This window comes from Lipophrys pholis (genome assembly GCF_963383615.2).
Source record: "Lipophrys pholis genome assembly, chromosome: 19".
Classification (NCBI taxonomy): domain Eukaryota; kingdom Metazoa; phylum Chordata; class Actinopteri; order Blenniiformes; family Blenniidae; genus Lipophrys; species Lipophrys pholis.
The window spans coordinates 16,972,022-16,984,701 of record NC_137647.1 but is presented as its reverse complement, the minus strand read 5'-3'; the positions used below and the strand labels follow the sequence as shown (position 1 = coordinate 16,984,701).

General features: G+C 42.7%; 1 protein-coding gene across 2 annotated transcripts; it reads left to right on the top strand.

Moving 5' to 3' along the window:
• Nucleotides 1-8,048: 8,048 nt before the first annotated feature.
• zfand2a (zinc finger, AN1-type domain 2A) lies at nt 8,049-12,474 on the top strand. 2 transcript variants are annotated; one of them, XM_080487153.1, is made up of 10 exons: nt 8,049-8,249; nt 8,892-8,970; nt 9,060-9,154; nt 10,414-10,545; nt 10,628-10,779; nt 10,866-10,994; nt 11,071-11,146; nt 11,233-11,309; nt 11,906-11,990; nt 12,169-12,474. In XM_080487153.1, the coding sequence occupies exons 2-10, from the start codon at nt 8,916-8,918 to the stop codon at nt 12,205-12,207; spliced, it is 840 nt and encodes a 279-aa protein (XP_080343279.1). In that variant the 5' UTR covers nt 8,049-8,249; nt 8,892-8,915; the 3' UTR covers nt 12,208-12,474. The 2 variants fall into 2 exon arrangements, with proteins under 2 accessions (XP_080343279.1, XP_080343280.1); XM_080487154.1 differs by having other exon boundaries at nt 11,906-12,029.
• The last annotated feature ends 206 nt before the right edge of the window (nt 12,475-12,680 follow it).

Here is a 12,680-nt window from a genome sequence, read left to right as displayed (position 1 = left end):
AGAGAAAGAGCTGGGTTGCCATTTTAAGCTCACAAATCCTTTGATTCGATTTTAAGCAAGAAACTCTTGCCTGGAAATTTTCCTCTGATCCTACAAATTCTCTCCCCCCTCTAATCCCACAATTAAAAGTTTCCTCCCATCTAATTATCTGTAATTGTGCCGCTGTCAAAGTAGAATGGAGAAGTGAAAGCGATTGATTTGGACTTTTAATTCAGTTCATTTCTGATAGAAGAGAAAGTAATTCCCTTCAAATTACCTCATTCAATCCTGACACCCTAATGCCCTTCAAAATCTTTTTTTTTTTTTACTCCCCAGCATTTATATATTAAAAATGAAGCTAGAATGACTAGTGCCTCCTAATAATAATAACCAAACTTCCATTAGAATAATAATTTCATTTCAATTAAAACTGACTTATCACCTTTGCTAAAACGTGCTTAATATGCCGAAAATTATCAATGCTTGAAGGAGCCCAAACTGGGGAGTCTAATTGTAATCAGCAAATCAGAGGTGCTTGTCGCTGCCGTGCCTTTGCAGAGAGGCAGTCTCGGAAATAGAACTAATTTACTCAACTCCCCCGGGAAATCCGCTCAACAGATTAACATTTTCAAAATATAGTAATGATATAATTTGAGAAATGGTGACGCCAATTTGTGAGGAGCCTTTGTGCAGAATAATTTGCATTTTTTTTTTTTTTCCTTCCTCCTTCGCCACCGCCTGCATTTTGCCCCCGTTAATTACAGCTCCGCAAGATGAAGGGTGTGCTGTTTGACTCAGTGCTTATTATTCAACTTCAATCTAATAATTCAACTCTACAGGAATATGGAGGGGGAAGAAAAAAAAAAGTGTAGCCTATCCCCAAATTTTTTTTAAGCCACTCTAGTGTATAATCCCAAATGTGTGTGGATAGGTGGAACTGAATGCATGTAAGTCAGGCTGCAGCTTCTGTGCGTGACTGTGTGCATACAGGCTTGCAGAAATGATGCACGAATCAGTCCCGAAGGTTTTTTAATAACAATGACACCCTTTGAATTTCTCTGTCCTTCAGGTCACCTTCTGACTAACTAGTCTGAACTGACCGGAAAACAGAAAAAGTATATCCTGTCAAGTCAACTGCTGCATCACATATGTTCTAAACTGTTTCATTGTGAACCAGTGGAGATATAAACCCTAATATGTGTGGATGGAAAGGAGAAGCTGCGGCCTTTCACTGTTGTGCATGAGGCGCAGGCGTACACTTGCAAAATATGTAAAACTTCCTCATAACAATTGAACTGCACGTCCCTTCTGGTCACTTTCTTCCTTATATGCAGTTAATAGAGGTAAACTAACTATGAACTGTTCAACTTCAGTCTAATACATCAGCTCAACAGGACTATCTTACATGTGTCGCCTATCCAATTTTTCTAAGCCATTCGGCATGTAATCCCATATACGTGTGGATGCAATAGGTGGTGCATGGCTGTATGCACGTGCATGACAGTTTTCACTTGCAAATGCTGCATGAGACATCCCCAAAGCTTTCTAATAATAATATAATTCTTTGAACCTCGGTGCCTCTCAGGTCACCTTCTTCCCTACATCTAGTACTGGTGTATAACTACAACTGTTCTACTTCCTCCTCTACAGTAATAAGAAAGAAAGTGTTGCCTATACTCAAACTTTTTAGGCTGCTCTGCATATAATCCACGTATGTGAGGGGAAAATGAAAAGGTTCACGTCGTCAAGCTGTCACTGTGTCTTGATGCTTCGGTTCACAAGCTTCTGTGCATGACTGTGTGCACATGCTTACAAAGGATGAATGAGACAACCCCCCAAAAACGGTCTTTTTCTCCAACGCTCTTAAGGCCAACGCATGACATATCTATAAAGTAGGAAAACAATACATCTGTGCTTAGGAGTGGCATCCGTTCAGACAAATAAAAACTACAACAACAAAAAAAATGAAAGACAAAGTAAAGACAAGGAAAAACGCAATGCAGCTATTTTTTAATCACCCGATGTTAACTCGTCTGCTATGGCTTCTGTAGTTTGCTTTCACTGTAGCCAACTTGGACGTGATGGCAGGATTGCTAGCAGTCCCTGGCTGTTCCCTCACATTATAAAGATCTGGTTGTGAGAGCGGTGACTGTACTCTGCAGCCCGGCCATCTGCTGCTGTACAAGACAAAAAAATAAATAAAAAAATCGCAAAAACCCCAGAGATGTTTATTAGAACTACAGTGGAGCAAAACAAGACAGCATGTTCTAACACGGAAATATACTTTGAAGCTAAATGTGGAGTTTATAAATCCTCCACAGAGTTTGCACTATGGATTTTTAGCCACCTGTAGCTCTTTTGTTACACAAGAAAAGAACATTTTGGGCATCAAATCTTTGCTTTTTGATTGTGTGGCTCACATCATACATATTAAACTGACTTTAAGATCATGTTCTGGACTAACAGAACCTCTTTGCTGTACTCTTAGTGGATCATTTTGTAATAAATCTTAATGTTACATCTTTTAAATATGACATGGACCTATGAAACCTTGACCCTGATTCAGGGAGTCAAAATCCTCAGTCTCAGGAGAGCCTCTGTGTTTTTGAGTGGATAAAAAGACCTGCCGTGCCCTCTAGTGGCTGTTTACACTCTTTGTTTGTGCAGGCAGGAAATTATTTTATTTTATTTTTTTCATCTGTGTTCTTTACACTTCATCCAACTTAAAGTAGTAGGAAGGATTAATTCCAGCTGGCCATGGGCGAAGATAGAGAAAACTCTGGACAGGTCTCCAGACCATCCCAATATATCCACGTATTTAAATTGTGGCAAGAAGCTGGAGTACTAAAAACAAATCCGAACTGCACAGAAAAGGTAATTGAACTAGGGTTGTCTGATGAGGTGACAGTGCTAACCACTGCACCATGTGAGCCAATAAATCCAGAAGATTGATCCAATTTTTATTTATTTATTAAATAGAGTAATGGAGTGCACAAAGGCCTCTGCGATTGTGCGATCTTTAGAACCACCCAACAGCAATAAATTGTTTTATTATCAATAACATAGGTATTTATGAGCAAAAGTAAAATATTATATTGCTGAAGTTTAGTGCGCTTTGGGGCTGTGTGGCGGAGCAGTGGCTCGTGGCCTCGCCTCACAGCGAGAGTGCTGCGGGTTCAAACACCAGCCAAGCCTTTCTGTGTGGAGCTTTCATGTTCTCCCCGCTCGTGTGTGGGTTTGCTCTGGGTACTCCGGTTTTCCTCCCACAGTCCAGAAACATGCATGTGAGGGTAACTGGTGGCCCTAAATTCCCCATAGACGTGGATAGAGTGTGTGTGGTTGTTTATCTTTCTGTGTATTGACCTGTGATGGACCGAAAACCTGTTCAGGTGTATCCTGTCCTCGCCCATAGTTAGCCAAGATTGGCTCCAGTGCCCCGGGACCCTGAACAAGATTAGTAGGTATAGAAGATGGATGGATAAGTGCAATTTGTCAGGAGTTGTACTGGACTGTATTGTTTCGCTGTCATCAGCATTAACGTGAGTCTGCGTTTGCTCGGAGATGGACAGGTGAGGAGGTGCCCAGCCTTTTATCCACAGCCAGCCTGAGTTCAGCTCCACATCCAGGGATGGATGTTTTTGTCTCCTGTTTTTATTTAGATATATTTCACAAATTCTCCCTTCCTGCTATGAGTTTCTGTAATTCTGACTGATAATCAGAAGCTCAAATCCTGACAACGCCTGAAGAAGGGGTAGGTCTGGGTGTCCAGCCTGTGAGAAAGGTTTTGGAGATGTGTGTGTGTGTGTGTGTGTGTGTGTGTGTGTGTGTGTGTGTGTGTGTGTGTGTGTGTGTGTGTGTGTGTGTGTGTGTGTGTGTGTGTGTGTGTGTGTGTGTGTGTGTGTGTGTGTGTGTGTGTGTGTGTGGTGGCAGGTGTTTTCAGAGTAGTACCATCTGGCCGCAGCGTTAGCAGCTTATGTAGCAGGTGCTGCAGAATAGAAGAGAAATTTACACTCTCTCTAACTGCTTCTGTCGGCTCTTGATGATGCACTCTTTCATTAAGCTCAAGATCTCGGAGGAGGAATATCATAGCCGTGTCACTTAAATCATTCACTTTATTGATCCCGTCGCACTAATTTTGCTCCTGGTGCACTGAAATGTGCCGAAAAGTCACTTCAGAACCGAAAGATGTCATGACATCCTCTTTAAATATTCTTGTAATTCATTAAAGTCCATGATACTTTTGGTCAATTATAATGAAGTGCAAACCTTTAAATAAAGCGAACAATGGCTACTGTCATGCAAAAGAAATACCATGTCGCAGTCTTGACCTCGAGTCAATAAAGAGATAGATAAACATGCCGTGAATGTGACGTGATGTGTTGTAACTCCCTCAGGAATGGAGCCTCTTCGTGTCTTCCTCAGCTCAGCCCAGCCAGCAGGAGTCTGTAGAAGACTCCTGCTGCCATCAACTGGTAAAACCTGCAAAGACACCACCAAGCCTTGAATTCAACCAAAGAGGTCCTCCGCTCTGATAAATCAACATTTAAAACCTGCAGTTTGCAAAAGATTTAACCCCGAGCGCCATTTAAAACAATGCTAAGGCCAGTTTCACTCCATTACACTCACCCGTCCGAGAGAATAACCCAAACTCAGATTGGCGCACGTCTGAGAAGGCTGGGCGATGGAGTTTAAATAATTAATGTCACACTGTAATAGTGGAATTATGGGGCTTTCATTCGCACGCCATTCACATTTTCATTAACTTTATCACTTTGAAAATCTGTTAAAATTGAAAGTATATAAATATCTCTCAGTTTGACGCTTCTAATATGATCACACCGTGATTCCAGCAACTCAAAATGACGTGGAATATGAAACATGTGTGAGGTTGTTGGTGCTGTATAGGTACGGTCAACAGGTCCTTCCTGTGTGGAGCTTGAATGTTCTGAAGTTTGTCTGTGAACTCTTGCCTCCTCCCACAATTCCAACACTTGCTTCTGAGGTTCGATCCATCAGTGACGGTATATAGTGGGTGTGTGCATGAGCGATGGTGTCAGTCCAGCGCGTACCAAGGTAATTTCCCACAGTCAGATGGGACAGGCTCCAGCCGACTGTGGCTCAATCCTGAATGACGTGGGTACAGAAGATGGATAGACAGAGCATGTTAAGTCGAGATGAGTTCTCAGCTGAAGCCAAACTGGGATTATTAGAGATATACTCCAACTGTGACTCCAACACCTCAAAACGAGTTGTAATATTACTCGGTTTATGTCGAAATGAATGGTTTTGAAATTATGGGGCAGGACTCCCATGGTCAGTGCTTTCATTTAACGATTGTGTACCATTTCTAAAAACTTGGCAGGTATTTCAAAAAGCATCTAAGTAGCACAATAAGTATGCACGTTTTTAATACAGTTCAAGAAAAAACAAAAAGGGGTAAAAAAAACAGATTTATAGAATATTTGGAATCCAAATTTCATATGTCTTTATAAGACATAATATACATTTTTACTGAGGAAGAAAGAATTTTCATGCGACTTCATAAAAAGAAAAAGAGAATAAAAAGAATTTAAAAAAGATAAAGAGTTTTACTGTGTTTAAAGTGTCGATGCTCCTTAGAGTCTGCATGTTCTCGCTGTGCAGGCATGGGTTTTCTAAACACCCGCTTACGCCCACAAGCCAAACAAGCTTGTTAGATTAGTTTGTCACTCTGGTGAGTGATAGGCGAATGTGTGTGTACTTCCGTGTAATGATTCACAGTAATGCACCAAGTAAAGCAAATACAGATCAGATGACAAATAGCAGAGGAAAAGGGTGAATATAAACACATATACTAATCACAGTAATCAGCCTTCTAACAGCAGGAAAATGAGCTATCCAAAGATTCCCTGGACAAATTGAATCTGTTAGCAAAGCAGCTTTTATCAGACGGATCAGAGGCTGCTAACCAACCAGTTGTTGCAAATAAGTGGAAAATTTAGCCTCCAAATGCAGCATGTCTCCTCGTCTTATCTCTGATAAACTGTTACATAATGAGGAAATACAGATGCTCTTTTCTAAATGCTCACAAATGGTTGAAACACTGAAAATCTTAAGACCAACAGAGCTCTGCAGCACTACACAATGTAAAAATAATAATAATAACTCTGGTTATATCAAGATACAGAAGAGTCTTTAATTGATTTTCTTTCTTCGTCAATGCGGAGAGAAATCCAACCGAGGTAACGACAAATATTCTGCATTTCAGGTGAACATCACTCGCACATAAAGTTCTACAAACTAGACTGACTATAATCCGACAATACCTTGTTTCCTTATGTCTGTATTACCTTAGAATAACTCCTTCTGAATCGATCTTGAGACGTTACCAAACAACAGCGTGTTATAACAATCAGAACTCATTACTGCCTTTCTTATGCATGGCTTGCCCCGACCTTACCTGTCATCAGGCCCATCTGCATGACAAACGAGCGCCTCCTATCTGCTCATGAAGACCTTGTTATACAGCCGAAAGCTGCGGAGAAGGCTCGTAAGTGGGCTTCGTTTTGAGATTGGTTTGTCAGACGCGGGGAAACGTATTGACTGTGGAGGAGCTGCACGACACAATGAGCTTAGGTGTCAAATTAATAAAGATACAAGCATCTTTCAGGGGGCAATTAGCTGGCAGAAAGGGTAAAAGGACATGGCTGGAAATAAAAACGACGACAAGTGGAGCATGGCTTGATTGCGTTGTTTGCCAGGGAAAAGGGTAATCTGCATTTAAAGTGAAAATGTTGAAGAGATGTGAAGAGTCATTTCGCACTTGAGAAACGACGAAACGGGAGTTTTTTTTTTATTATTTCTTAATTCAGCTTCATTCAGAGCTGAGATTTATAAAATGTTTGTTCCCACTCATGGGCGTGTTAGATTTGTTGAGAGCTTATTATGGGGAAAGCAGCAGGGTTCCATGTTCTTTAAAGATGTGGATTTTATAAGGCTACATGTCAGAAATTACCAAAGAAATCTCCCTCGCGCCCTTGTAGGGTTGTATCTGTGTCATCCTCAAGCTCTGGTCCTCTAACACAGTCCTGGGAGTTTGAGGGTTCTGCGCAGTACTTTAGCTGTTTCGAGGACTGGGTTGTGCAGACACACTTCAGTTTGGGGGTCACCACCCTGAATGCTCCTACTACTATCAGAACCACGTCAGCTTTACCCTCCACATTTGTTCCTTCATTCCTTGGTACTTCTCAACCTTTTCCTATTCTCGTCGGCTTGTATTGCCACATCTACCATAACTGCACCTCTTCCATTGGCTGCCAACCATCACTACGCCCGATTTGGAGTGTGGACGCTGAAGCCCCACAGGATCTTTAGTCCTGTCTTTCTCAACCACCTTCGTGGAGAAGTTGCATTGTGCTTTGGGTACATCTACTCTTCCTGTGAGAGAAGTTAGCCAGCTGGCAAAGATACTTAAAGGGAACCTATGAACTACAACACGCTCTCCATGAGGCACTTGAAAATGGCAAACAGAGGTTAATAGCTCTATTGCCACCTGGCGAAAGAAATGCACCTAAGAGGTTGAAACCAGGAGAATAAACAAGATGTTCTCCACAGAACCTGAGGCTAAAGTGGCAGGGAAATAATAATAACAGTCCTTCATCAAGTGGTTTTTGGTCTGCCGCTTGGTCTACACACACACACATATATATTTTATATTTATATTTTGTATTTTTCTGTTTATATTTATATTATATATTTTTCTGTTTATAATTATATTTGTATACATCTTCATTTAAAGTGAAATCATGGGCAATTTCATTACACGTATGATAATAATAAAACTATACTGATCTGATTCTGCTAATTCTGATTAAAAAATAAATAAATATATACATCTGCATTGTATTTGTATTTACATTTGACAGTTTCCAAACTTCTCTCATTAACTTTTACATCCGTTGACCTTTCCATTTAGAAACGTCTGGATCTTTCCAGGTCTTACCTGTGTTTTCCTCCTCGCGCTAAACCAGCTGACCTGCCATGACGTTGCAGTTTCCCCTTACGTCAGCGACGTCCGGGGGGCGGGGCTTACTTGACGCACCAGAAGTCGCTGAGAAGGCAGCAGCAACATTCAGCGAGCGGCTAACGGGCAGAGTGGTTCTCAGATCGGGGATCTGGGCTCAAACTGCGGATTAAAAGGAGCAGCAAGGACAGTCAAAAGCTGGATTCCTCAAGATAACATCGCGGCAACTCACGTTCGCAGAACAAATCAACGAAAACGTGTTTTTTGGGTGAGTACTACCTCAAAGCAAAGCTAATGTTAGCTCCCGTCTGGCTAGCTCCGCCAGTCAGCAGTTATCATAACATCCCTGCGCAACAAAAGCAGCTCGATGTTTAATGTGTCTTTTTGTGTGTCGTTTTCTTTGTGGGTGGCTTGTAGCTCGTGTAGCCACCTTTAACATTTGAATTTAAGGTTTTAGAGGTGAGTTAACTTGTCTCAAGCCGAGTAGTAGCTGTCAATGTTGAAGTCTCACGTTCAGCAGTAGAGAAGCGGAAGTCTCGACGTGTAACTAACAGCAGGTGTGTGTGTGTGTGTGTGTGTGTGTGTGTGTGTGTGTGTGTGTGTGTGTGTGTGTGTGTGTGTGTGTGTGTGTGTGTGTGTGTGTGTGTGTGTGTGTGTGTGTGTGTGTGTGTGTGTGTTGTACGACACGACCCTCGCGCTGCGAGCTCCTGTTGGTTACATAACACAACTAATCTTGTAACTTAGCCCAGCGAGCTACCGATTTAGCAGCCTCATCGTTGTGCTCGGGACTCACGTCCACATGACTCATCAATAACTCCAAAGTAAACAGTCATCAGTGAGCCGTGGGAGCAGCTCCCTGTCGAGCTCAGCTGTTTTCTTTAAAGCTCTGATGATCTCCGCCCTCCCACAGCGTGCTTCCTCACCATCAGCTGAGATGGAGTTTCCAGATCTGGGAGAGCACTGCTCCGAGAAGACCTGCAAGCGTTTAGGCGAGTATTCAGAGCCACCTCTTGTCTCCTGCTTTCTGTTTTCCTTGGATGAGTTCTATTTAAATAATCCTACTTGTTTGTCAACGCAGATTTTCTTCCGATGAGATGTGACGCCTGTCAAGACATTTTTTGCAAGGATCACATCACCTATGCAAATCACAAATGCACTTCATCCTACAAAAAGGTAAATGTTTGCTCTCCGTGTTTGATTATTGTACACCGAAGTGAATGTTCAACTGGGAAATGTTGTTTATTTCCAGAACCGAGATGACTTCAACTTTTGATCATAGTGTATATGCAATGACGGAGTCTAAAGTGTAGGATATTATTTCTTTTTAAGCAACAAATTAGTAGGGAAATAGGTTTTTTACCTGACGTGTTTCAGCTGCGTCTGCAGTCTTATTCAGGGTGTCATCTGACATGTGTCGTTCTATTAGGGTGACCGACCTGACAGATCTGTCAGAATCCGAATTTGTCGCTTAAAATGAAACGATATCCTAAAGGTAGAAACGACAAAATGAACGTAAATTCGGATTATGAAGTTAGTTCTGTGTCAGAGTGTTGCCTCCTGGAATCAATAGAATGAGGTTGGGGTGTCGGACTCAATACTAGAGTTTGCTGGATCTATCATTTAAGAGCTGGTTTGGTTTGCTGGCTATGAGAATGATTCAGAGTTAAAGTGGAGGGATAACAGCAATTGGTAACGGTAATCCTTCCTTAATCTGCTGAATTAGATGAATTTAAGAGCGATCAAGTTATATCAATAGTGCCAAAAATCCCTCTTTCTGTTGAGTAAGTCCTTTCAAAATGAACACGTCATTTCTAATGACCAATCGGGTCGTTCACTGTTTTTTCTTTTTTCTCAAGAACATAATTTCATTTCAAACACTAACCATGATCCAAGCTGAATCATGATCTGACTCATTGCTGCTGAATCCACGCTGACAAACACAGTATTACATTACCATTAGTGACATTAATAAACACTCACTGCTGGAGATGACACGAGGATTGTGTTTATGTCACATCCCTTCAATCAAACGATTCACGCTTGTACTCAAACGCCTCACCTAAATCCTACGGTTTCAACGATGATCCCTGTTTCTTAAGAATAGTAAAATATTATATCAATTTGATGTCATGGATAAAACAGTAATGAAGCATTGATGAGTCAGCATGATAGTTTATCAACAGAGACCACTTCAGTGCAACAGCAGTAACCAAAACATACTGAAAATACTAGAAGATTCAAAGTGGCAAAGCATCTGTTGACGTTTATTCTGATTCAAAGATCAAATGTCTGACTTTTTCGTGTGACCTGAATGCAACACAGGAGCTCAGCAGCTCCCATTTCTAATAGTCCTGCTTTTATTGTGAATTTAAGCTGTCTCGTTACATCCTGTTTGTTTCATGTCTTCTCTGTATTTCACGTGTTCTCTCCAGGATGTCCAGGTCCCGGTCTGCCCTTTGTGTAACATCCCCATCCCCGTCAAGAGAGGAGAAATGCCCGACATTAAAGTCGGTGAACACATCGACCGGGACTGCAAGTCGGACCCCGCGCAACGGAAGAGAAAGGTTCCTGTTAGGCTCCTGTGCTTTTACTAAAGTTTAACAATGGAAATATTAACAGAACACTTTCTGTGTTTTTGGTTTCTAGATTTTCACAAATAGATGCTCCAGAGGAGGCTGCAAGCAGAAGGAAATGATACGAGTGACCTGCGACCAGTGTCATTTAAACTACTGTCTTAAACATCGACACCCTTTAGACCACGATTGTAAGACTGATGGGAAACCATCGTCCAAGTCCGGGTGGGTCCCGTCGTCGTGCGGTCCTTTTCACGTGAGGAATCCCGGCGAGATCTCCGGACTGACCGCTTTGTTGTTGTCTGTCGTAGACACGCTGCTGTCGTGAGGACCCAAGGTGCCTCCTCCACCTCTGCCTCTGGTTCTAGCTCATCAAGTTCAGGGAACTCCAGACCCGTTTCCAACGGTGTGAGTGCCAATAGCAGAAGCCGCACCACCGGGTGAGGATTTCTCCTTCTACAGGCCATGTCACTTTTCAAACTGATAGAATATTAATGGCGGGATTTCTTTTTCTAGCTGTGCCCCGCGGATTCCCACCTCGGTTTCAGCACAGAATGTCGTCCCACCGTCGGCGTCTTTTCAGGCTGGCTTGGTACGCACATCACTTCCCTGTCGTGGCCTCATTCAAACGGGCAAAACCCAAAAGCTGTGAGTAAACGCCATCTGCTGTCGTTGCAGACGGAGGAGCAGGCTTTGCAGAGGGCTCTGGAGATGTCTCTGGCCGACTCCAAGCCGACGCCGCCGCCCAGCCTCAGGTGAGGAAACGTCCGAGTGAGCCCCGAAGCCTCAAGCAGCTCTTGTTGGAGCGACACGGTGAAGGGCGGAGGAGAAGGTTTCTCTTTCAGCTGTAAACTGTGGCAGAACTCCTTAAGGAGGCGCCGATGGGTGAAATATGAAGTGTATTTCATAACGCCAAATAAAGACATCCACAGTGGTGTAGTGGTCAGCACGTACAGTGGGAACCCCCGAGTTTAATCCTGGGCTGGGCGCCGTTCTGTGAGAAGCTTGTATGTTTTCCACTCAGGTTTAATCCCTCAATCCAGAAACATTGTAGTATGTTTGGTCTCTCAGCGACTAACTGCAGGCATGTGCTGCCGTCGTCTAATAGCTCCCTGCAATACGTATAGAAAACGGAACCAAAAAGCAACTGGACACGGTTCCAAAGGAAGGAACGTTGAGTGCCGTTTGCACCTTTCTTCCACCCAGGTGAGCTCTGCTCATCAGGAGCAGCGTTGATAGTAACGACCCAGCAGCTGCTCAGACTCCCAGGCAGAACAAACGTGCCCTTCCCGTGTCGGAATGCGGGACGCGTGTTGATTCTCTGACTCCGTTTCTCTTGTCTGCGTCTCAGTCCTCAGGAGCAGGAGGATCTGGCTCTCGCTCAGGCTCTCGCCGCCAGTGAAGAAGAATACAGGCGCCAGCAGCAGAGACAACAGGTACCCGGAAAAGCTTAGCCGTCACTAGCATGCTAACGTGTAGGTACACCGTTGCCGTGGCAACGCACCCTCTTTCAAATTTGGCAGAAGATGAAAGATTTGCCTTTTTAATACACGTTTGATTGAAATGTATGTGTTTTCGCCGCCGTCCTGACTGCGTCTCCTTGTCTTGGCTCAGGGGAGAGAGTCCAAACAGTCCAACTGCAGCCTTTCTTAATGTCGGACCGCCGGTCGGACGTCAAGCTGTGCTAATTATTCACATCCGAGATGTCAACACCCAGGATCAGCGATTGTTTTTCTGAAGATTTGCTTCTGGAAGTTTCTGAGATTTTACCGCCTTCTACACTATAAGCACATCTACTTTCAGCAGGATCTGTCATTTTTACCAATGATTTGCTCTGTACATATTTTATAAGCTGATCATGAAGCCGATGTGTTACCATACATTAATATTGAATAAATTATATCAAAGATGCCCCCTGAATGTTGAACTGGTTGGTTTTTAACAGAGCTGATGCTGCGTTGACACTCAAAAGGTAATTTTATTCAATATATTTCTTAGTTTAAATAATAAAAACAGGCAAGTACATTCACCATAAAAAGTAGTTGTATGACTTCATACATTTTTATTGAGTGTGCAAATTTACTGCCACATTCATTCTTTGCAGTAAACAATAAAAAACATTTCTC